General features: G+C 44.3%; 1 protein-coding gene across 2 annotated transcripts in view; it reads right to left on the reverse strand.

The window, feature by feature from the left end:
- MBOAT2 (membrane bound O-acyltransferase domain containing 2) overlaps positions 1–27,177 on the reverse strand; it is a 312,770-nt gene that overhangs the window by 185,620 nt on the left and 99,973 nt on the right. For both annotated transcript variants that reach the window (XM_069728064.1, XM_069728065.1), the window contains exon 3: positions 20,872–20,949. In XM_069728064.1, the coding sequence (XP_069584165.1) occupies positions 20,872–20,949 (78 nt within the window). The remainder of the gene's footprint in view (positions 1–20,871; positions 20,950–27,177) is intronic.

Raw genomic sequence — 27,177 nt, forward strand, 5'->3', positions numbered from 1 at the left:
AAAATCCGATAGAGATCCAGAACTAGAAACAGCGAGAATCCTACATGAGACCTGAATGGGACAACATTACTGTCCCCTTACTCCAGCTATTGTCTCCTCACTTCCCAAATTGTACAAACTGTTGTGTAACATTCCTTCTTATTACAATGGTAGATATAAGCCAGGCCCAAATTTTTAAAGATGCGATATAAGAGATTTCCAAGTCATTGCATTCATGTTTTCTCACATTTTACACAAAGTCACAACTTAAAAAAAAAAGAAAAATTATATGAGGTTACCCTGTACATGTAGTGGACTTGTTGTAATGCTAAGATGGCAGATCACTACTAGGGATACATCTCGGAATTCCTGTCTAAATTATTTATTCACAGACTGTTTGTGCTGAGTACAATATTAATCTACATTTGTATATTCCTTGAAGCGTGACAAATAGTAGCGAATGCTCCTGATCACAGCGAGTCCCTTGCATCATCTCCATAAAACAACGAACATAAAGTACCTTACTTTGTAAACTGTATTTTCAGACTACGTCTTCTATCTATGTGTTAGCAGATCTAATGGTAAAGCTCGCATCGATTGTATTTTACACTGATGGAGGATGACAACCAGAAATAAGGGATGTCAAACCAAATAAAGGGATCCCCTCAGAACATATCCCATAAATATGGCTGAAATATCAGAGCATAAGATATTCTCTAACTTCCATTTGATTTAGTGTCTTATAGAACATGGAAAATCTGGTTATTTGCACCTATTTCAGTTTTAACAGCTCTAAAAGAATTTACAATGCTGTGTTCAGACTGTCATTTCAAGTCACCAAACACTGAAAACTACCTAAAATACCAATCAGAACAGAAAGACAAAATTCCTGACAAAAGTGTGAACCCAGCCTAAATAAAATACAGCTCAATACCAGTGCACAAGAAAAGTCCCGTCCTTGTACAGCAGTCTCATTAACACCCATCTCACTCACTTTATCATACTACTTCCCTACACGCCTAGTTACGGTATCTTTTAGGTAATGGTCGTTATCATAAAACAACATTTAAATAAAATTAACATAAATTGCAGCAATTGCCAATTTCCAATCTTCATGGAACAGTTCACTGTCAGTAATTTCATTTACACACGAACTAAGAAGATCAGTTGTGACAGGATTACATTATCAGAAGCAGAGGAGAAAAGGGTCACATCAGAAAATAATTATTTGGACAAACGCATTGTGAAGGATAACGCTGGATAGATCACGCGGAATCCCACCGCTCGCCACCCACCTGAAGTCACTATTACGTCAGACAGACCACGTAATGTGGTCTCCCCACTATCACCATCGTAATGTTCCGCACCCCTTGGGACATGGTAAGGTCAGCTTGGTACAGTTTTACACAGATGCCCCCTATCCACACAGGCCAAGGGAGGCATGGGGAGTGAGGATGTGGCAGCACATTCACTCACAATCCTGGGAGGCCCCTTTCAATAGCACCAGTTAAAGAGCGCTGCCAGCCCAGTAGGACTGCCACCAGTTCCTCATTAGATATAAGTCCAGTCCATTAACTGGATTATATCAGGCCAGAAACCAGCCCTGGTAGCATGGAAAGTTAAAGGGAATCTGTCACTCCAAAAATCGTATATGAGCTAAGGCCAGCGGCATCAGGGGCTTATCTACAGCATTCGGTAATGCTGTAGATAAGCCCCCGTTGTAGCCTGAAAGGTAAGAAAAACAGGTTATATTATACTCACCCAGGGGCGGTCCCGATGCGGTCCGGTCCGATGGGCGTCGCGGACTGGGTCAGGCGCCTCCCATCTTCATACGATGTTGTCCTCTTTTCTTCCTGCCGTGGCTCCGGCGCAGGCGTACTTTATCTGCCCTGTTGAGGGCAGAGTAAAGTACTGCAGTGCGCAGGTGCCGGGCCTCTCTGACCTTTCCCTGCCGCGGCAGGAAGACAAGAGGACGTCATCGTATGAAGATGGGAGGCGCTGGACCCGGACCGCAGTGGGACCGCCCCTGGGCGAGTGTAATATAACCTGTTTTTCTTACCTTTCAGGTTAAGGTACCGTCACATTTAGCGACGCTGCAGCGATCTAGACAACGTTCCCGATCGCTGCAGCGTCGCTGTGTGGTCGATGGAGAGCTGTCACACAGACAGCTCTCCAGCGACCAACTATGCGAAGTCCCCTGGTAACCAGGGTAAACATCGGGTTACTAAGCGCAGGGCCACGCTTAGTAACCCGATGTTTACCCTGGTTACCAGCGTAAACGTAAAAAAAAAAAAAAAAACACTACATACTTAAATTCCGGTGTCTGTCCCCCGGCGCTCTGCTTCTCTGCACTGTGTAAGCATTGCACATTGGTATGTAAGTATGTAGTGTTTTTTTTTTTTATGTTTACGCTGGTAACCAGGGTAAACATCGGGTTACTAAGCGCGGCCCTGCGCTTAGTAACCCGATGCTTACCCTGGTTACCAGTGAAGACATCGCTGAATCGGCGTCACACACGCCGATTCAGCGATGTCTGCGGGAGTCCAGCAACGAAATAAAGTTCTGGACTTTCTGCTCCGACCAACGATGGCACAGCAGGATCCTGATCGCTGCTGCGTGTCAAACCCAACGATATCGCTAGCCAGGACGCTGCAACGTCACAGATCGCTAGCGATATCGTTCAGTGTGACGGTACCTTTACATCGGGGGCTTATCTACAGCATTACAGAATGCTGTAGATAAGCCCCTGATGACGGTGGCCTTAGCTCATATGCGATTTTTGGGGTGACAGATTCCCTTTATACCAAGAAATGGACGTGTGGAATTGTGGATCTAGGTAAAAGAGTGGCCCACAAATAAAATTATATATTTAATTGCCTTAAGGGCACACTAGACAATACACTATGTACACGATGGTTACACATATACAATGGTTAGATATGCAAATACACATAGTGGTAGGACAAAAGATAAGCAGAATATATGGGTCAGTTACCAGTAGATGAAAGGCCTGGCTTTTGGGGGAGAATCTGCCACATTGGAGGCTTGTGTTCCTTGACTTCTCCCCACACAATATGTTGTTCCGACCTCCCCAGAAGAAAAGCAATTTCCCACGCTTTACACAAGCATTTAACCCCTTTGGATCACTGCCCTTCTGCCCTCTCACCTGCACCTCTCTTTGCCTCTGGTAGCTAAAAACTCCAAAACCTAAGTTATAATTCTTTAATGGACAGTGGTTTTGGTGCCATCAGATCCTTCCAGGCCCCTACTACCCATTAAAACCAATCAAAGCCTTGCTATCTGGTTTCTACTGACTGTTCTGTGTATCTCCATACCCTGGGTGCTAGATGAGATCGAGACCCATAAGGGCCTTCTGGGGATCTCGAAAATATACACGATGTACGGCTAGGATGTATAGTATCTCCACAACTCCTTATGGAATCAAAGCTGACTCAACAAAGCAGTTTTGACCGCATAGTACCCACATGGCAAGCAAGCTTTTTGTTTGGAGCTTAGGTGGTTCATGGTGTGAGATCTATCACTCACAGCCTTTTGATGCTTCACCCCCTAGCTGCTGCTAGCTGCACATTGAATGGGATCTAGGTGTTCTGTTACAGGTGCATGTTTTCAGGTGGATTGTAAGCGGTTAATAAATACCCCCATCCTTCACACACATTTACAGTGTACACTCACATACTGTACACACATTGTACTGAGCACAAATATACCGTACACATACTGTAACACTTATACTGTATATACACACACATATGTACGGTAATACACACACTATACACATACTATATACACATATATGAAATACACATACTACATTGTATACACATACAGTGGGGCAAAAAAGTATTTAGTCAGTCAGCAATAGTGCAAGTTCCACCACTTAAAAAGATGAGCGGCGTCTGTAATTTACATCATAGGTAGACCTCAACTATGGGAGACAAACTGAGAAAAAAAAATCCAGAAAATCACATTGTCTGTTTTTTTAACATTTTATTTGCATGTTATGGTGGAAAATAAGTATTTGGTCAGAAACAAACAATCAAGATTTCTGGCTCTCACAGACATGTAACTTCTTCTTTAAGAGTCTCCTCTTTCCTCCACTCATTACCTGTAGTAATGGCACCTGTTTAAACTTGTTATCAGTATAAAAAGACATCTGTGCACACCCTCAAACAGTCTGACTCCAAACTCCACTATGGTGAAGACCAAAGAGCTGTCAAAGGACACCAGAAACAAAATTGTAGCCCTGCACCAGGCTGGGAAGACTGAATCTGCAATAGCCAACCAGCTTGGAGTGAAGAAATCAAAAGTGGGAGCAATAATTAGAAAATGGAAGACATACAAGACCACTGATAATCTCCCTCGATCTGGGGCTCCACGCAAAATCCCACCCCGTGGGGTCAGAATGATCACAAGAACGGTGAGCAAAAATCCCAGAACCACGCGGGGGGACCTATTGAATGAACTGCAGAGAGCTGGGACCAATGTAACAAGGCCTACCATAAGTAACACACTACGCCAACATGGACTCAGATCCTGCAGTGCCAGACGTGTCCCACTGCTTAAGCCAGTACATGTCCGGGGCCGTCTGAAGTTTGCTAGAGAGCATTTGGATGATCCAGAGGAGTTTTGGGAGAATGTCCTATGGTCTGATGAAACCAAACTGGAACTGTTTGGTAGAAACACAACTTGTCGTGTTTGGAGGAAAAAGAATACTGAGTTGCATCCATCAAACACCATACCTACTGTAAAGCATGGTGGTGGAAACATCATGCTTTGGGGCTGTTTCTCTGCAAAGGGGCCAGGACGACTGATCCGGGAACATGAAAGAATGAATGGGGCCATGTATCATGAGATTTTGAGTGCAAACCTCCTTCCATCAGCAAGGGCATTGAAGATGAAACGTGGCTGGGTCTTTCAACATGACAATGATCCAAAGCACACTGCCAGGGCAACGAAGGAGTGGCTTCGTAAGAAGCATTTCAAGGTCCTGGAGTGGCCTAGCCAGTCTCCAGATCTCAACCCTATAGAAAACCTTTGGAGGAAGTTGAAAGTCCGTGTTGCCAAGCGAAAAGCCGAAAACATCACTGCTCTAGAGGAGATCTGCATGGAGGAATGGGCCAACATACCAACAATAGTGTGTGGCAACCTTGTGAAGACTTACAGAAAACGTTTGACCTCTGTCATTGTCAACAAAGGATATATTACAAAGTATTGAAATGAAATTTTGTTTCTGACCAAATACTTATTTTCCACCATAATATGCAAATAAAATGTTAAAAAAGCAGACAATGTGATTTTCTGGATTTTTTTTTTCTCAGTTTGTCTTCCATAGTTGAGGTCTACCTATGATGTAAATTACAGACACCTCTCATCTTTTTAAGTGGTGGAACTTGCACTATTGCTGACTGACTAAATACTTTTTTGCCCCACTGTACTATACACATACAGTACATATATATCGTATGTATGTGCATACATTATATGTGTAATATACTATACACATTCTGTATACATACTATTCTGTAGTCGTACAGTGTGCATACACACAAATCTACTGTACACATACATACTGTAAACATACTGTACATACATTCTGTACACACATACTATGTACAGAACACATACTGTATGCTCATATATACGTATATCCTGTACACTCATACGATACACATACATTCTATACACACAGATACCTTACACAAGCTAGTATGCATGTCACCACAAATCCATATTGTTTACCATACATACATTTACCACAATCTAAAGCAAATTAATTCCCTAAGGGTATGTGCAAACTTTTGCAGCAGGCATTTATGCAGTAAAATAACAGTGGTGGCTGGAATATATGCTAGTTTGTGTTTTTTTCCCCCATTTATTTGAATGGGTCAAAAACATTGGAAAAACAATGAAAGGATCTGAGCAAAAAAATACTTTGATAGTTCAAATTTCATTCACCTTGCTAGGAATGTAAAACACTGGATTTTTTTCCCCTTGGCAAACATGTACAGTAAAAAACAGTGTGAACAAGCCCTAAAAAGGCATAGTTTCATGAAAACATCCTATGTCCATGAGTCCTCTTCAAGCAAACAAACATCAAAGAGGGTCTTCCATTGTAGACCCCGCTCTATAAGCCACAATAAAAAGAGTTTGGTTCTCGACTAGTGATGGGCTTGGGTTTTCCGGAGCACGCTCGGGTGATCTCCGAGTATTTGTTAGTGTTTGGAGATTTAGTTTTCATCGCCTCAGCTGAATGGTTTACGGCTGCTAGCCAGCCTGAGTACATGTGGGGGTTGCCTGGTTGCTAGGGAATCCCCACATGTAATCAAGCTGGCTAGTAGCCATAAGTCATGCAACTGCATCAACAAAAACTAAATCAACGAGCAGTCACAAATACTCGAAGACCACCCGAGCGTTCTCGGGAAAACCCGAGCAACGAGTATATTCGCTCATCACTACTTGTAACCCAAATATTTTGTCCAAAGTGGACAACTGCGTCCATGATTCGAGCAGCATGATTCTACTGTCAAGCTCAATTTAAGGGTTTAATCACACATTCGATTATCACATATGACTGCTATCCGAGTTTTTCATGCCCCCGGAAGAAGCTGGAGGCGAAACGCGCGTCGGGTGAGGGGACGTTTGGGCATATCTCCTGTGGCAACCTTATTCTCAGGAAGCTATTACTGTCCTTATTGACACCTTCCATGTCTGATGTCTGGCTAATAGGATTGTGTTAGCGGTCATTGCTGCATTTACCTTCAATTGTGTCAGCATACTTAAGGTACCTTCACACTGAGCGACTTGAGAACGATAACGATCCGTGACGTTGCAGCGTCCTGGATAGCGATATCTTTGTGTTTGACACGCAGCAGCGATCAGGATCCTGCTGTGACATCGCTGGTCAGAGCAGAAAGGCCAGAACTTTATTTCGTCGCTGGATCTCCCGCAGACATCGCCGAATTGGCGTGTGTGACGCCGATTCAGCGATGTCTTCACTGGTAACCAGGGTAAACAACGGGTTACTAAGTGCAGGGCCGCGCTTAGTAACCCGATGTTTACCCTGGTTACCCGGGGACTTTGCATAGTTGGTCGCTGGAGAGCTGTCTGTGTGACAGCCCTCCAGCGACCACACAGCGATGCTGCAGCGATCGGCATCGTTGTCTATGCAGCGCCCCAGAGTTCTGGTCGTTGCAGTAATGTCGCTCTGCCACTAAGGGGAGCGATCTTATGTCTGATTGCACTAAAGGAGTTCCTCTGACCAGGTATCACACTCCGGCCAGCAGGGGGAGTGGTTCTATCTACTAGGCCACTCCTCACACTCTGGTAAAACTGGGGGTTGGACGGGAAGTTAGGCAGAAAGAACCCGGGAGAGGACCTGTCAGGGGTGGGATCCTGACAGCGGCCTAGAAAGGGGACAGATCGTTACGGAGCCGCGCCTGCACTACCTTGCGGCGGCATCTTAAGAAAGGACACGAAGCGAAGTATAGTGTGGGGAAGTGAGAAGCGTGATCACAGCACAAAGGAGATAGAACCAGAAGGAGTCGTGCCCCTGAAATCGTGGCAACATCCTTCTGAGGCACGTAGCCGGTGGCCGGAGCACAGAGAAAGTAAGAGACTCTACGCATTACTTTGATCCACGGCAGGACAGTTAACTCTAGGGTTGGCTGTCTCACCTAAATCACCTAAGCAGACAAAGGAGGCAATTGTGGGAGAGGGGCGACTCTAGGGTCCCGGAAGAACTCCAGGCCTACCCAGTCATACAGGTGCATCCTAGCCATATCATCTGGGGGACGGAGAGAGAAAAGAACATCAGAAACAGACAACAGTTGTGAGGACTATCCCGTGGTGCTCAGCAGGGAAGGACTACAACACACAGGCGCTAGTTGGTAGGCACCGATTTCCACCTGCAAAGGGAACTCTGGATGTGCCTTCGGACCGGCCGGACTCAGCCAGCCCTGTTAACAGTGCTCTGGATTGCGGACCCCTAAGTCTTCAGTAAAGAGGTAAAGAGACTGCAACCCTGTGTCCTCGTTATTCATTGCACCACGCACCAAACCACCACCTTTCATTGGACGCCCCTTAGCAGGGTCACGGACCGGGTCTAGCCACCGTGACAACCCCAGAACTGAGACAGGGCCACAGGTTACTCAGTACCGGTCATTTCTGTGTCTGGGGGTGCTCCAACTATATCGCTGCAGCGTCGCTAAATGTGACGATACCTTTAGGACATCACTTGGGTTATAGTGTCCATACCTGGGCTGCATTTTAGCCACAATAGAGTGGCGAATTGGTCATAGAAGTTTTATCGTTATGGAAGGGAGTCAATAATCATTGTTTATTTTCTCTAATCTCCCATTTGTTATCCCTCCATTAATCTTCCCATTTATTTATGCATGTATTTATTGCCCCCTTTTTGCCCAATGTTTCCTACGGTATTTCTGCTTTTTTATAATATGTTCTTTTATAATTTATCTTTAAATAAAAATTAATCATTTTAATATTATCCGTGGATCTTATTCCCCATATTTATTTATATATAGGTTGTTGTCATCTATAGAGCATGTCAATTTGTATCTAAAAATTCAAAATAGTTTATGGTTTTATTTCCATGGAAAATTCGAGGTCTGAAGTTAAGGTTTATAATAATAATCAATCCATAACTCCTCAAAGATAAATTCTCATGCATGAAACGAGAGTAATCCCTTTTGTTTAGAAAGGACTTTACAGCAAAATGGAAACAGGTTAAAAGTTCACTGGGTTGCAGGTAGACCGTTAAGTAATGAGGTGAAATAAAGAAGCGTGTACATCTCTAATGGGCCTTGTCATACTGCTTAATGAAGTGTAGGAAGTGGGGCATGCAAGCTGGCAGATTTGCCAGTCATGGGTAGTTGCAGCTGACAGCGAGCAGTGAATAATCCTCTCGGATGAAGCTTCTCACTGGAAATGTTGACAATGCACACAGTGTTATAAGCAGATCACGTTACTGCCAGGATACCAAGCTCATGTATAAATCAGGTTAACATGTTTATTTTACTTATGCCGCTTACTGCTACAACACAAACCATCCTACTGGAGCCAACCATCTGTGTTACCGCTCTTCACGACCCGCCATAGATCTAGGTTGTTGGTCCTGTAGGGGTACACCATCTCTGGTAGTCGCTATCATTCACACAGGCACAGGATTTTGATGGAATAATATTTATTTCCACAGGTTGCCCAGCACCAAAACTATAAACAAATCTCTATCCGTGTTCAGGCGCTAACTAAACAGTATAGACCCCGACTACTTCAGGCACATCTGAGCTAGCCTCTGTTCAACCAAACTAAACTGCCATGGTCCATAGCAACCACTGATACTTTGCAGTTACTCTCCTCACAGAGATTCTGGCTTGTCCCTCTCTTCAACAAAGATCCAGTCTGCTCAGCCGCCCTCGCAGACTGACTCAGATGAACACCTAGCCTGTTTATATGCTGCACTAGCCAAGTGCACTAATCAAAGCCTGCAGATCTAGGATTTAACACTAGCCCACCTGGCACTGCTACATACCCTCCCCCTCTGCAAAAAGCTGAGGGTTGAGCACCACCTGGCAACCCACTGTGCCAACAGGGGGTCACTTTATCAAAACTAGCTTTGTGAGGGGGCTGTTGTGAATTCTGTTGTCGGGCTCCCTCCTGTGGTCATGAATGGTACTTCGGCTGGTTCTGTCCATGGACTTTCTCTGGTGGCTGTGGGTGTTTCTGACTTTCCTTCCACAGGTGACGAGGTTAATTCGTTAGCTGGCTCCTCTATTTAACTCCACTTAGATCTTTGCTCCATGCCACCTGTCAATGTTCCAGTATTGGTCTAGTTCACTCCTGGATCGTTCTTGCGACCTGTCTTCCCAGCAGAAGCTAAGTGACTGCTTGTTTTTCTCTGGTTTGCTATTTTTCTGTCCAGCTTGCTATTTGGATTGTTGTCTTGCTTGCTGGAAGCTCTGGGACGCAGAGGGAGCGCCTCCGCACCGTGAGTCGGTGCGGAGGGTCTTTTTGCGCCCTCTGCGTGGTCTTTTTGTAGGTTTTTGTGCTGACCGCAAAGCTACCTTTCCTATCCTCAGTCTGTTCAGTAAGTCGGGCCTCACTTTGCTTAATCTATTTCATCTCTGTGTTTGTATTTTCATCTTTACTCACAGTCATATGTGGGGGGCTGCCTTTTCCTTTGGGGAATTTCTCTGAGGCAAGGTAGGCTTTATTTTTCTATCTTTCGGGCTAGCTAGCTCCTTAGGCTGTGCCGAGTTGCATAGGGAGCGTTAGGAGCAATCCACGGCTATTTCTAATGTGGTTGATAGGATTAGGGATTGCGGTCAGCAGAGTTCCCACGTCCCAGAGCTCGTCCTATATTATCAGTAACTATCAGGTCATTCCGTGTGCTCTTAACCACCAGGTCCATTATTGTCCTGACCACCAGGTCATAACAGGGGGCATGGCCACTTCTCTATTGCCTTCTCTGGGACTACCTTCAGGTGGGCCTCAGAAATTCTACAGGGCTTTAAATTGAGTAGGAAGGTTGATGTTTGATGATACGAGTGTGACCTTGTAACTCCTAGAACCTGGCCTTGTTTTTTGGGTACCAATTTCCGGTAGTGTTGTCTTTGGGAACGTGATAAATTTCCTGCTACTTTTACATCCGGAACGTTGGCTAACAAACAAGGTTTCTAGCAGGTTGCCACATTTTCCCTTGGTCGGTGTAATTTACAGCTGATATCTCCCACCTTTTCAGGGACATTACAGGGTCCCTGCCACTGGGTAAGGAACCTGTTTTCCCTTGTGGGCACTAGCACAAGTACCCAATCCCCAGGCTTAAATTGCCTCACTTGAGCCGACCGATTATATCCCCTGGATTTTTCCTCTTGGGCTTTGAGGAGGCTCTCTTTAACCTATCCCTTCACTTTGGTCCCACAATCCAGTTGATAATTATGCCTGGCCACTTGCGCAAACCAATTATCGGCTCCCATCTCCTGGGGAAAATCATTTGACACACTTACATTTTCCAGAGTACCTTTTACTCTTAAATCATTGAGCTGTATTTGAAGAAAAATATGCGCACTGAGCAATAATATACGGGTGCCGGCTGAACTGGAGAATCCAAAAAAGTCCATATATAATCAGCCGCACTCAAGGTGTATTTCAAATGATCCTTATTTTTATTTTGAATATTAAGTACAAATTTTAATTCACCACGGTGTTGACAATAGCGATATGTACAGCGTAGTAGTTACGTTTCAACCCAACCAGGGTTTTTTTTCAATCCTCGCTAAAATAGAAACAAACATACATGGAATTGATGTGCTGTACAAAAAGTATATGTGCATATGCAAATAGAATATACAAAAATTATACAAAAAAAACGCACCGGTTTTCAAAGATACAGGTTAGGTTTCAGTTACAACAACAGTAGTATAAATACACATATCTACTTTACTCTTTGGTTACAGGTCTGTATAATGAGTTCCCTGAGCGGTTGACATTATATTCTTATCTGTTTGCCCATCTACACCACAATCTGATTTTTTTCTATTATACCCATGTTTATGATACTTTCCCCTCTCCCTACCTCTTTTACCATTGCTGCATAGAACCAAGTCACTCCCTGGTACCCTCTGGTCTCATGTACTGGTATGGTTTCTTTACTACAAGAAACAGCTTAACTATTTATTATTACTTAATACTTTTCAGCTTTTGTAATGTACCGTATTTTTCAGAGTATAAGATGCACCGGAGCATAACATGCCCCTAGATGTTAGAGGAGGAATTTAGAAAAAAAAAAATTATTATTATTATTATTATTATTATTATTATTATTATTATTATTTATATACACATACATATATACACACACACACAATAATGTGGTCAACTCTATACTTAATATCCCCCATCATGGCACACCTGGTCTCCTCATCCCCATCTTGGTATGCATGGCCTCCTCATCCCCATCCTGGTATGCATGCCCCCCTCATCCCTAACTTGGTATGTATGGCCCCCTCATCCCTATCCTGGTGTGCACGGCCTCCTCATCCCCATCCTGGTATGCATGGCCTCCTCATCCCCATCCCCATCCTGGTGTGCACGGCCTCCTCATCCCCATCCTGGTGTGCACGGCCTCCTCATCCCCATCCTGGTGTGCACGGCCTCCTCATCCCCATCCTGGTATGCATGGCCCCATCATCCCTAGCCTTGTATGCATGGCCCCCTCATCCCTAGCCTTGTATGCATGACCCCCACATCCCTATTCTGGTATACATGGCCTCCTCATCCCCATCCTGGTATGCATGGCCCAATCATCCCTATCCTGGTATGCACGGCCCCCTCATCCCTATCCTGGTATGCACGGCCTTCTCATCCCTATCCTGGTATGCATGCCACCCTCATCCCTAACTTGGTAAGCATGGCCCCCTCATCCCTATCCTGGTATGCATGCCCCCCTCATCCCTACCCTGACATGCATGGCCCCCCATCCTGGTATGCAGGGCCCCATTAGAAAAACTTTTTTAAAAATACGCTCCCTCGCAGAGTCTTGTTCTGATGCCAGCAGCAGCTTTATGCTTGTAAGCAGGGCATGGCAGTGACATCATGCGCTGCTTACAAGACAAAGGACAGCTGCCGGAATACTCACTGCTCTGCACACTGGAACTATGTGCGTGGAGGGCAGTGAGTATTCATTGTTCTTTTGTAGCGAGCACAGTGTTAGCCATAGGCTTCCTGCAGCTGCCAAGCGTTTACGTGTACCGCTAATAAAGGGAATGAATATTAACTGCATTCCACGCATATTCGAGTGGAGAGCAGTGACTATTCATTCCCTTTAGTAGCGGCGCACGTTAATGCCTGGGAGCTGCAGGAAGCCTGCAGCCAACACTGTGCTTGCTACTAAAGAGCAATGCATACTCACTGCCCTCCATGCACTTAGTTCCGGTGTGCAGAGCACATTATTAAAACTGTTATATGCCACTTTGTTATCCAATAAAATAGATATAGCAATAGCATCCTTTACTGCCAGGCCTTGTACATTATTGTATTCTACAACGCTGTGTCTGTAGTATTTGTCCTTCCCTATGGAGGTTTTTTAGCCCTGTTTATTGTTTAGGTCTTTTTTAATATTATTCTAATAAAATATATATTTTTAATTTCTTCTGCCTATATCACTCATTATCCAGGGGCAATTGTACCTGCATGGATATTTTTGTTGTTACTCCATGAGAGTGTCCTTTTGGGCGAATCACAGTTTAGGGACATTTAGTATTTATATTTTTTTTTAAAGTAGGAATAGTGCCAGCCTACTCTGCAGTCCATTGGATCAGAGGTCAAGGGACAATTGGCGGACATATGACCTCCAACTCGACATCTCCAACAGACAATGTTGCAAGATGTAACAATTGAACCCGGCTCTGATACCTCCTAGGTCTTTGTGCGCCTCTCAGACATGGACGTAGGCTCCTTCTTTTTGATCTCTCAAAAATGTGACTTCAGGTTCCCTTGATTACTCAGGGAGTTCTAAATGGCCAATTAGCTTTCTACAAGGTCAACTGCATTCTGGGGATCTCCCTGGGAAACCCAGCTGTGCATGGATTTTGGTAGTAAATTGATAAATCGGTCCACTACCACTCTTTGCACCATCTGGGCTAGAGAGCAGGTCTCGGTCTGCAGACATTTTTGCATCAGGTCTAGCAAGTTGAACATCTGGAACTGGGGAGATTTGTCACTGATAGCGCCAGCGGTGCTCCTGTTGTGCCTGGACTGCCAGCGTGATGGCCAAATGTGCCATAATCTCTGCCTTCAGCTTGTACTCCTTGGCATCCTGCAGGGCAAGGTCATAGTACACTTTCTGTTGTTCCCCAGTAAGGTAAGGAGCTAGGACCTCTGCCCATTGCTCTGAGAGCAGTTTTTTTCTGTCTGCCACCCTCTCAAATACAGGTAGGAAAACCTTGACACTGTCCTCCAGAGTTCTCATTTCAGGCCTCCCGTACCGTTGGTTTCACCCGATTATCTTTGCTTTGGCCATCCGTGGCACTATCTCCCAGGCCAGAACAGTTTCCGCCAGGAAAGCCATGTGCTGCTTGTTGTGCTGCTTAACCTGCTGTAACTGCTGCTTTAACGCATGCTGCTGTTGAAATAGCTGAATCAGGAATTTGTTAGTCTCCTATTGAGTCTGCTGGTGCTGTAACTGCAGATTGGCCTGGACCAATTACTTAACAAGCTCCTCCATGCTTTTAGTTTGTAATGCAGTAGCTGCATTTATCCCGGACATTCAATCTTTACGTTACAATAGCCTATGCTTTCTGGGGCTACGTGCCCGCATTCTCCACCAATTGAAGGGGTTCAGTATCTCTGGTAGTCTGTAGTGTTCACGCAGGCACAGGGTTTTGATGCCATAAATGGGATAATGTTTATTTCCACAAGTTTAACAGAGCCAAAACAAAATCATGAACATAAATTCCTAGCCTTATAAGTGTTATGAACATGTTCACACACTATAAGGACCAATGACTTTAGAAGCAAACTTCCTAGGTGCAACCTTAAAAATAAATAAATATATCTGTTTTTAAAGGACCTTGTGTGAGAGCCTCGCAGCTGAGGAAGAAAGTGGAGCAGGGAATAATATACAGCCCTCAACTCTTTTACATTAGAAGAATTACTATCCTCCGATCTGGACCAGAGACCCTGGACCATCTGATCCCGAAAATGTGCTTCCCAACCATCAGGACTAGCATCTGTGGTAACTATATTTGAAGGAGTGATTACCCACAGGACTCCTCTTGACAGATTTCCCCAATCTAACCACCAGGTGAGGGAGTGTACTACTTCTGACGGAAGAAAAACAATCTGATCTAGACATCCCTGATTTTCAATATTTTTCTGTAATATAAATCTCTGCAGCTGCCTTGTATGAAACTGTGCCCACTCAACTGCAGGAATACAAGAAGTTAAAGACCCCAGCAACGACATGGCACTTCTCAAAGTCATACTACGCCTATTGATTGCTAAGTTTACTTTATCAATTATGGAGGTCTTTTTGCTATCTGGCAGGCAACATATTTGTTCAACTGAATCTAAAAGGAGGCCAAGGAATTTCTGACATGTAACTGGCCGGAGTCTGGATTTCTCCCAATTAATAATCCAACCAAGAGATTGCAATGAAAAAACTACCTCTTCCAATCTCTGCTCACACTGTAGGGAGTCCTTTCCCACTATTAATAGATCTAGATACGGGATGACTAGTGTGTCCTTTAACCGCAAAAAAAGACATTACTTCCAACAACAATTTCGTGAACACCCTCGGAGCCATAGATAAGCCAAAGGGCATTGCCCTATACTGCAGATGACAAACCTGACCATCTATTACAACTGCCACTCTAAGAAACTGCTCGTGTAACCGGTGTATAGGCAGATGGTAGTAAGCATCCTTAAGATCCAGTACCACCATGTAACAGTTAGGAAATAGATTTTTAATGGCTGACCGAATGGACTCCATTTTAAAGGCTTTAGGTCTTATGAAGGTGTTCAATTTTCTAAAATTAAATATAGTCCTAAAGGACCCATCAGGCTTAGTTATCAGAAATAAGGGAGAGTAAAAGCCCTTTCCTATTTCAGATGGTGGAACTTTTATTAATACTTGTTTGGACAAAAGAGATTTGATTTCAGTTTCCAGTGCTTCTTGCTGCAGCCTGGATTTTAGGGATGTAAGAAGAAAAGAATCCGGATGAGGTCTAAGGTGAGACCTGACGAAATTAAATTTAAGGCCCATGTATTGGCCGTTATCTCCTTCCATTGTCTAACAAATTGCAGCAATCTACTGCCCACCGGTGGAATAGGGTTCACGGAACTTATCCGCTGGTTTGAAGGGGCGCTTGTTGAACAAATTGCCCTTCTGCCTGAACTCCCTGTTAATCCAGCGGTCTTTAAAGCCTCCTTTCCTTCCAAATGGTGGCTTCCTGAACGCCCTTCTGTAGGAAGGAATAAAGGGATTAGGAAACCCCTTCTTCCTTTCGCCCGCCTTAGTAAGAATGTCATCCAGTACAGCTCCAAAGAGGTACTCACCCTGGCAGGGAATGGCACACAACTTAGCTCTGGATTGGGTGTCTCCCTTCCAGTTTTTTAGCCACAATGCTCGACGGGCCGTATTCGAGAGATTAGCTGATCTCGCTGCCAGACGGAGAGAGTCTACTGAGGCATCAGATATGAATGCCGCAGCCCCCTTGATCAATGGAATGGAGGCTCACAACTTCTCTCTGGACACGCCACTTCTGATGTTCTGATCCAGTTGCTCTAGCCAGACCAACATGGATTTACTAGTACAAGTAGCGGAGATTGCAGGTTTAAATTCAGTCACACAGGCTTCCCATGATTTTTTGAGAAGTGCATCAGCTTTCCTGTCCATCGGGTCGGACAAAGAACCCGCATCCTCTACTGGTAAAGCGGAACGGCGAGCGGTAGATGCTACAGCCGCATCAACCTTCGGTACCTTAGCCCAGGTGGCCAAGTCCTCGTCATCAAAGGGGTAGCGTCTTTTACAGGACACTGGCACAAACCCCTTTTGACCCTTACTCCATTCTTTCTTGACCAGGTCCTTTATAGCCTGGTTTACTGGAAACACATGGCCCTTTCGCTGAGACAGACCCGCGAACATTACTTCCTGCTGAGTTTGAGGCTCTTTTAATTCAGAAACCCCCATAGTACTCCTTACGGATTTAACTAAGTTATTTATGCCATCAGTGGGAAAGCAGACATAGTCCTCTTCATCTGATGAACCTGATAACTGAGAGACATCTGACTCGACCTCCCCATTTTCCGCCGACGTGTCAGCCCTAGGTGAGGATGCTCTGCTAACTCTCCTCTCCACATTAACAGACGGACCGCCTCGCAAACTCTGAAGCTCCTCTCGAATCATAAGACGTATCTCATCCATCTTAACGGACTCTTCCTGCCGCAGGGTGTTATCTATACAGGCTTGGCACAATTTTTTGCTATAAGCATCAGGCAAGGGCTCAGTACATATTGCACACTGCACGTGCTTGGTCTTCCCAGTCCTCTTCCCCTACAAACATATAAGGAGAGGACACCGACATAAGCTTTCATGAAGCTAAGTAAACACTCACCCCGAAGTATCTGTATATACCGGGTCTCGGCTCTTTTGTTCAGCCTGGGGTGTGCCACGGGACGACCTCCTCCCTGACTTGTCAGTGGAGTCGCTCACTTTTGCACCACTTCTCTTCCTGCCATTCTCACTGGGTACAATTAACTCCTCCATAGGGCATTCAGAAATCTCCTCATGAGACGACATTTTGTCTCCCTTTCAGACGCACCCCCTACACAGCTGAGCTGTAATTTATAGCGCTAGTCTGACACACCTCCCCCCCTTCTTTTTTTTTTTTTTTGTGCCATAGGATCGTCTCACAAGCTTCAACATGGCGGCGACCCCGGAAGTGAAAGCGCGACCTCGGAGCCGAGGGAGCGCCGCCGCAGTGCGCATGCGCCGGCGTCCCCGCAGCTCGCCGGCCGCCGCCCCCGGAAGTGACCCGTGCCTTTAGGAACCAGGAAGCGCCGCTGTACTGTACCTGCGCCGGCGTCCCCGCCGTTTACCGGTCGTCTCCACCGCCTTTCAGGACACGGAGCGCCGACTGCTGCCTCAGCCTAAGGTACTTCCTTGGTCACAAAACTCCAACAATGTCCCAGCAGGAACACTGTTGCTCCACGCTGCAGCAGATGAGGGGGGAACCAACAGGAACCCCCGACTCTGTCCATCCGTCCTGGAGCCCCTGTCTCTCAGCAGAGACGGACAGGCGGCATTCAGGCGGACTTCTCCTCTTCTGACATCCAGAGAGTCTTCTCTGTGGGTTCCCTTCTAGGAACAGGAAACCAACTGAGGAGCGAGGGGGCGCCGCCCCTTTTATCTCTCTGTAGGTTTCCTGTTCCTAGGGGCGGATCCCCTCTCTCGTGGGTGCTGTCGTGGCAAATGGAAAAAAGGGCCTACCAAGTGTGTCTGGTGTTTAAAGACTTAGCAGTATAAATATACAACAGGTTCTTATGATCGGTAAAAACAGTCACCTTATGTCTTACCCCCTCCAACCAATGTCTCCAATCCTTAAAGACTCTTAACTGCCAGAAGTTTTTGGCCACCTACCGGTATATCATTTTTAGACTCTGCTTGAGAGAACTTCTGGAGAGTAAGGAGTACAAGGTTGTAGGTACCCATTTTTTTTTTTTTGTTTCAAACAGCCTCCATCCCCACAACGGAAATGTGTACCTCAATCAAGAAAGGCAGATTGATCTCGGGTTGACTGAGAATAGGAGACTTCGATAAAACTTTCTCGAGAGCAGGAAAAGCATTTACTACCTTGGCTGACCAGGAGGAAAAAGTCTATTCCCTTTTTAGTCACGTCAGTTAAAAACTTGACTATGACCGAAAAGTTCTTAATGAACTAGCAAAGTCTAGAAATTTCTGCAACACCTTTAGGATACTCGGCTGAACCAAATCAAGAATGGCCTGTACCTTAACGGAATCCACCCTAAACCTCAAAGCAGAAACTAAATGCCCTAAGAACTGAACCTTCTGTACTTCAAATTAAAATTTTAGCAAATAAATGGTTGTCAAACATGCTCATGATGTTCCTCCTGAGTACTGAGTAAGTAAATCAATATATCACCCAGATAAATAAACCTACCAACCAGAGAGCAAAAAATTTAATTTACGACATTTTGAAAGACCGCCGGAGCATTGATCAACCCAAACTGCTTCATCAAATTTTCAAAATGACATTCAGGTGTATTGAAAGCGGTCTTCCACTAGTTGTCCAGTCTGGTGCAGGACTGTGCCGAGCTGTCTCTGCAATGATTGACAGCTCAGTTGTCCAGTCTAGTACAGGAGCGTGGTGAGCCGTCTGTGTTTTTGATGACTCGGCCGTCAAATCTGAGTCTGGCAGATGAGCTCATGCAAGATGATCCCTGATCCCTTGATTGCTCAGCTATTTAAATAAGTTGGCAGTCCGAGATAGCTGATGCTACGGCTGGCAGCTGTGTGTGGTTTGCTTTCCGTGTGCGGTTTGCTTTCCGTGTGCCTGATGTCTTGCGTATTGATGTATTGCTGCCTGACCTTGGACCTTATTCTGACCATCTGTTTGTCTAATCCTTTTGCTCTGATCCGCTATCCTCCTGTTATTTTGACCTCAAATCGTTACTTAACTACGCTTTTGTCTCTTCCCTTGTTCATGACGTACCCTCCTGATTACTGACCTCGGACTCCTTGACTGTCCCGACTCAAGGCTTGTCCGTGAGAAGTGACTCCTGTACCGCCACATGCCAGGTCCTAATACATTACAGACTCCTAGATACCCTTAGCCACTCATCCCGTATGTTACCTTCATAATGCACTAGAGCAGGAATCCCCAACCTTTTCGGCTCGTAGGCCACTGATGTATGGCAGCTGTATGCTCAGTCAAGTGCAATGCTCTACAGCATAAGCATCCACAGTGGGCAATATTACTCACTTGGAGGGGGACACTCAGGACAATATTACTTAATAAGGGCACTCTTACTGCATAAGGGAACACCAGGGCAATTATTTTTTTAGTAAGCACTTGTGATATTATTTCTTTATAAGTAGGCACTGAAGATTTAACTGTTTGATAAGGAGGCACTTGCATCACCCTTAGGCCAGGGTCACACTTGCGAGTGTGATGCGAGAAACTCGTGCGAGTCTCTGGCATCAATACCCGGCACTGCCGCCGCGGCACTTGGGACCGGAGTGTGCGGCTGCATAGAAATACATGCAGCCGCACACTCCGATTCCGTGTGCCGGTGGCAGTGTCGTGCATCGATGCGCGAGCTTCTTGCATCACACTCACAGATTTGACCCCGGCCTTAGGGTAGGTTCACCTGAACGTATAAAATCGTTCAGTTTCATCCAGAAAAGTGGTATGATTTTTTTCCTCACTTGTCATCTGTGTGCGATTTTTTTTTACAGCAGGTATTAATCATTTACAAGACCATTTATAGTGTCTTATGTTACAGAATTGTAATGTATCCGTTAAAAAATAAAATAAATAACTGGATGTTACACTGTGGCTCCATATGGCATCTGATTTTTTTTTTTGCGCACCTATAGACTTAAATGTGCAAGTCTCATCCAATGTATGGAGAAAATCGTGCATGCTGCGATTTCACATGCAGATTGGGTCAGTGAAAAAAAATTGCTCATCTGCAATAACTAACATTGGTCCAGGTGTTTTTTTTTTTCCACGAAAATACGGTTGTGTGCGCTTACTTTAATATGGCTCTTAAAGGAAGACCATTACACTAGAGGCAAAGCTGCTATAAATTTGTGTACTGCGACTATGTAGTATGAGTCCTGGGTGTGCTTTCCACAAAGTGAAAAAAAATGTGATGTCCAGTGAAGACAGATCGGAATCAGATCCGATTTCATTGATCAATGCTGGGTACTCCCAGAATCAAAAGTTATTCTCACAGTTTTCTGATTGATGAGGGTCCAACTTCTGGGACCGTAACTGATCCAGAGTACAAGTCTTTAGATGCAAGTTCTGTACTTGGCTTTCTCCAGCAGACCCATAGACAATAAATGGAGGCCGATCATACTCACCAAGACACAAATTAAGACCAGCCTCCGCAGAGCCCCATTCTTGGTGTTCCTGGGTGTTACCGATTGCTAGAGCTCTAACCCGCTGTATGTTACGGTACCTTTTATTCCACAGATTTTGGAATAACCTTTTAACATGTATTGTAGTAAAGTGAACAGTTCATGTACTCGTTGTCATATAACCTTCACAAACTATTGATGATCCAGTACTAAAATGCAAAAAGTAAGTGAAAATCTGAATATCTTACTTGTGCATATGTTCCACGCCTATGACGATCATGATGAAGTAGCAGATACCGGTTTGCACAATAAAATGTAAGGCATACCTAAGGAGAGGAAAGACATTATGTCACCGACTGTCAATAAAGAGTCAATTTATTCAATATTATCTAGTCCACATATATAATGTCTTTCCGGATAAAGATCTCTTGAATACTGCAAAGTCTTGTGGTTATACTTCTATAGAATCCCTACTACCAGCAGAGAATACCTCCATCAGATGGCACGCACATAAAGGTACAGCAAGGTCTTCTACACTTCCATGTACATGAAAGCTAAACATGAATATCCTTTCAGGAAAAAACATTGTTTTTTTTGTTTTTAAACAATTTTGTGTAGATGTATCATAAATCTTAATATTCATATCCTTCAACTGGTGGAAATTTTGTTATTTTGATGTTGAACTCCAAATCCCCTTCACAAATCCAGATGTTAAATATACAGTGGTTTGCAAAAGTATTTATCCCCTTGGCATGTTCTGTGTTGTGCTACCTCGCAAAGTGGAATTTCACGTTTTTTTTGTAGGGTTTGCATCAGTTCAGGTTAAGAACATGCCTATAACTGTCAACATTTGGTTTTCCTTTTATTATGAAGAAAAGAAATAAAACATCGTAACTGAAAACGTCGGTGTGCCTAACTGTTCACCCCCTAAAGTCATTACTATGTGGAGCCTCCTTTTGTGACAATTACAGCTGCAATTCGCTTTGGATATCTCTATGGGCTTTCCACATCTTGTCACTGGGATTTTTGCCCATTCCTTTTCCAGCTCCTTCAAGTTAGATGTTTCCTCTGGTGAGCAGCAATCTTCATGTCGGACCACAGATTCTCAATAGATTAAGATTGGTCTTTCACTACGAAACTCAAACATTTACACGTTTCTCCTTAAATCACTAGAGTATTTGTTCAGCAGTATGCTTTGGGTCATTGTCTTGTTGGAAGGTGAACCTCCGTCCCAGTCTCAAATCACTGACAGACAAACAAGTTTTGCTCAAGAATATCCCTGTATTTCGCACCATCCATCTTTCCATCAACCGACACTGACTGTATACCGCACACAACCTTCACACACTGGCCATTGTCACACAGAACCCTCACACAATAGCCATATTTTACCCACAGCCCTCCCACACTATCTGTATACCGCACATAAGACAGACTCTGGCCGCATACAGCAATCACACAGCCATATACAGCACACATGTATTGGACAATGGACATACTGTACACAGCCCTCACGCCGCTTATGCAGCACTCACACTGGACATGTTCTGCAAATGGCACACATACGCTGTACACTGAAGTGACTAATGCATTACATATATGGTATATCCGGATGTGCTCAAAAGTTTTCATACCCCGGCAGAATTTTTGTTTTCTTCCCCTTTTTTCAGAGAATATGAATAATAACACCAAAACTTTTTCTCCACTCCTGGGTGGTGGTTGGGTAAAGCCATTGATTGTTAAACTACTGTGTTTCTTCTTTTTAAATCATAAGGACAACCAAAAACATCCAAATGACCCTGATCAAAAGTTTACATACCCCATTTCTTAATACCATGTATTGCCCCCTCTAACATCACTGACAGCTTGAAGTCTTTTGTGGTAGTTGTGGATGAGGTTATTTATTTTCTCAGATGGTAAAGCTGCCCACTCTTCTTGGCAAAAAAACTCCAGTTCCTGTAAATTCCTGGGCTGTCTAGCATGAACTGTGCGCTTGAAATCTCCCCAGAGTGGCTCAATGATATTGAGGTCAGGAGACCGATGGCCACTACAGAACCTTCACTGCTGTAGCCAATGACAGGTCGACTTGGCCTTGTGGTTTGGATCATTGTCATGTTGGAACGTCCAAGTGCGTCCCACGGGCAGCTTCCGGGCCGACGATTTGCCTCCAATATTTGCTGATAACGTGCTGCATTCATCTTTTGTTCAAATCTGACCAAGTTTTCTGTGCCTTTATAACTCACACATCCCAAAACATCAGAGATCCACCTCCGTGCTTTACAGTAGGAATGGTGTTCCTTTCATCATAGGCCTTGTTGACCTCTCTCCAAATGGAACGTTTAAGGTTGTGGCCAAAACGTTCAATTTTGGTCTCATCACTCCAAATTACCTTGTTCCTGAAGTTTTGAGACTTGTCTCTGTGCTGTTTTGTGTATTGTAGGTGAGATACTGTGTGGCATTTGTGCAGTAATGGCTTTCTTCTGGCAACTCAACCATGCAGCCCATTTTTCTTCAAGTGCCTCCTTATTGTGCATCTTGAAACAGCCACAATGCAAGTTTTCAGTGAGTCCCGTATTTCAGCTGATGTTATTTGTGGGTTTTTCTTTGCACCCCGAACAATTTTCCTGGCAGTTGAGGATGAAATGTTTGTTGGTCTAAAAAAATGTGGTTTTCTTTATACAGAGCCCCTGATTTTCCATTTGATAAACACCGTTTTAACGCTGCTGACTGGCATTATCAATTCCTTGGATATCTTTTTGTATCCCTTTCCTGTTTTATACAGTTCAACTACCTTTCCCCATAGATCCATTGACAATTCTTTTGCTTTCCCCATGACTCACAATCCAGAAACGCCAGTGGCTGGATGAAAGATGCACGAGTCTGTCCGGATCCCAGAAACTTACTCAGCTTTTATGCACACACACTGATTACAAGAAAACAGGGCACAGGTGAGGATGTTACCTTTAGTAGCAATTCAAACCCATTTGTGTTAACTTCTGTACATGTTATCAGGCCAAAATAACCAGGGTATGTGAACTTTTAATCGGGATCATTTGGATGTTTTGGGTTGTCATTATGATTTAAAAAGAGAAAACACAGTTTGACAATAAAGGGCTTCACCCAACCACTAGCCATGAGTGGAGAAAAAGTTTTGGTGTTATTCATATTCTCTGAAGAAATGCCAAGAAAGCAAAAATTCTGCCGGGGTATGTAAACATTTGAGCACAACTGTATATATGATATGAACACACTTGGCTCAGATATAAGTACCCGCTGCTTAGATGCCACCATAACATCATGTGCAGCACAAGTTCCTGCCTGAGGTTCCTCCTCGTGAGTAGATGCAGCAGCTGAGCTCCAGCCTGGCACTGACTGCTTCATTATTTGGCCAATCAGCGCCGGATTCATTTACGTCTCTTGTCTCTTCTGCGTTGCTACAGTTGAACAGCCGTGCACAGAGGACTCCTGGGTATACACGGCAAGATGTGGGGTTGAGAGGCTGAGGACATTTTAGTCTTATCAATGCCGGGCAGGCCTGCCCCCTCCATGGTTCTGCGATCTGTCAGGAGAGTGTGTAGGAGCCCAGATGGATGGATGAAGTCGCTCCTGCTGCAGCCTGCCCGCCTGTGCACTGTGAAATCAGAGGTCTCACATAGCAAAGGCCGGCCAATTCAGTGGCCTAGAGTTCAATGGGCCCTGATGCAAAATTTGGACCTGGGCTCCCCCGCATTTTGGTCAGATGTATGGGCCCTTGTAGAGTTCTAAATCCTATAAGGCTGTGCGAGTCTGAGACTCCCCCATTATGTAATGTCGCCTATCTTGGGCTCCTCCTGGTATATACAGTGAGGAGCAAAAGGGTAACAATGTTTTGAACTTTTGACTTTCAGGCTCCATATATCGCATTATCCACTTCTGCTTTGAACTTGAGAATGTCATCATTTTATAGACAATCATCTTGGCTATCTCATACTTAAATTTTGATTTACACCGATTTAGCATATGATTAGTTGGGCAGATTCTTGTCAGGTCACTGCATTGTTGCCGTTTTGCTCCTAAAGATCTAACATTTTAATTTTTATTATTTTATTAGTATTTTTTAAGTCCATCTTTGGCTTTCAACACTGCCTGAATCCTTCTTGGCAGCTCTCGATCAGATTAAAGCATGTCTCGACCTAAATCTGATCCCATGTCTCCTCTATACATTACCAAAGTTGATGCATACTGGTCGCCTCACTTGGGTATGTATACAGTTTTTTTTCCTTCAATTCTACCCAAAAGTGCTTGTCTGGGTTCAGGTCTGGGGACTGTGGAAGCTAACCCAGCAGCTCTACATCATTGTCATTGTACCATTTATTCACCAATCTCGACGTACTCTTAATGTTGCTGTCCTGTTGGAACATTTATCATACAAATAGTACCTGTATGTATGAAGTAACTTATCTTGTAGGATACTCACATACAGTGGGGCAAAAAAGTATTTAGTCAGTCAGCAATAGTGCAAGTTCCACCACTTAAAAAGATGAGAGTCATCTGTAATTTACATCATAGGTAGACCTCAACTATGGGAGACAAACTGAGAAAAAAAAATCCAGAAAATCACATTGTCTGTTTTTTTTATCATTTTTTTTGCATATTATGGTGGAAAATAAGTATTTGGTCAGAAATAAACAATGAAGATTTCTGGCTCTCACAGACCTGTAACTTCTTCTTTAAGAGTCTCCTCTTTCCTCCACTCATTACCTGTAGTAATGGCACCTGTTTAAACTTGTTATCAGTATAAAAAGACACCTGTGCACACCCTCAAACAGTCTGACTCCAAACTCCACTATGGTGAAGACCAAAGAGCTGTCAAAGGACACCAGAAACAAAATTGTAGCCCTGCACCAGGCTGGGAAGACTGAATCTGCAATAGCCAACCAGCTTGGAGTGAATAAATCAACAGTGGGAGCAATAATTAGAAAATGGAAGACATACAAGACCACTGATAATCTCCCTCGATCTGGGGCTCCACGCAAAATCCCACCCCGTGGGGTCAGAATGATCACAAGAACGGTGAGCAAAAATCCCAGAACCACGCGGGGGGACCTAGTGAATGAACTGCAGAGAGCTGGGACCAATGTAACAAGGCCTACCATAAGTAACACACTACGCCACCATGGATTCAGATCCTGCAGTGCCAGACGTGTCCCACTGCTTAAGCCAGTACAAGTCCGGGCCCGTCTGAAGTTTGCTAGAGAGCATTTGGATGATCCAGAGGAGTTTTGGGAGAATGTCCTATGGTCTGATGAAACCAAACTGGAACTGTTTGGTAGAAACACAACTTGTCGTGTTTGGAGGAAAAAGAATACTGAGTTGCATCCATCAAACACCATACCTACTGTAAAGCATGGTGGTGGAAACATCATGCTTTGGGGCTGTTTCTCTGCAAAGGGGCCAGGACGACTGATCCGGGTACATGAAAGAACGAATGGGGCCATGTATCGTGAGATTTTGAGTGCAAACCTCCTTCCATCAGCAAGGGCATTGAAGATGAAACGTGGCTGGGTCTTTCAATATGAAAATGACCCAAAGCACACCGCCAGGGCAACGAAGGAGTGGCTTCGTAAGAAGCATTTCAAGGTCCTGGAGTGGCCTAGCCAGTCTCCAGATCTCAACCCTATAGAAAACCTTTGGAGGGAGTTGAAAGTCCGTGTTGCCAAGCGAAAAGCCAAAAACATCACTGCTCTAGAGGAGATCTGCATGGAGGAATAGGCCAACATACCAACAACAGTGTGTGGCAACCTTGTGAAGACTTACAGAAAACGTTTGACCTCTGTCATTGCCAACAAAGGATATGTTACAAAGTATTGAGATGAAATTTTGTTTCTGACCAAATACTTATTTTCCACCATAATATGCAAATAAAATGTTAAAAAAACAGACAATGTGATTTTCTGGATGTTTTTTTCTCAGTTTGTCTCCCATAGTTGAGGTCTACCTATGATGTAAATTACAGACGCCTCTCATCTTTTTAAGTGGTGGAACTTGCACTATTGCTGACTGACTAAATACTTTTTTGCCCCACTGTATAGCCAATATCATTAGGCTTCCTCCACCGAACTTGACAGTTCCTTCAAATTTCTCAATCCATTATCCCTTTTTTCCCCCTTGTTTCTTTCAGACCCATTTGCACCTATCAGAGCCTAGTCTATTGACTTTAGTGTCATTGCTCCAAATCACCCGGTCCAAATCTTTAAATGCCCACTTTTCGTACTTGTTTGCAAACTCAAACAGAAGCTTCTTATGCCAATATTGACGTTGAGGCCTTGTCACCTTTGTTCAGGCCACCATTCCAGACTTGTGCAACGGATAGACCTTGGCATGAGCCGACTTGTTGACTCTGGTATTTTGCCTGGATGACCACCTTTTGGCTTCTGAATGGATGGACGGACTTCGTTTCGTATTCTTCCAGCTGTCATGGCCTCGCATGATGCAGTTTGGCAATTTTCTTGGCTGAGAGACCGCTTATCGATGAGATGGATTATGCGGTTTCTCTTTTCTTTGGAAATCTTCAC

This window comes from Ranitomeya imitator, chromosome 5, assembly GCF_032444005.1.
Source record: "Ranitomeya imitator isolate aRanImi1 chromosome 5, aRanImi1.pri, whole genome shotgun sequence".
Taxonomy (NCBI): Eukaryota; Metazoa; Chordata; class Amphibia; order Anura; family Dendrobatidae; genus Ranitomeya; species Ranitomeya imitator.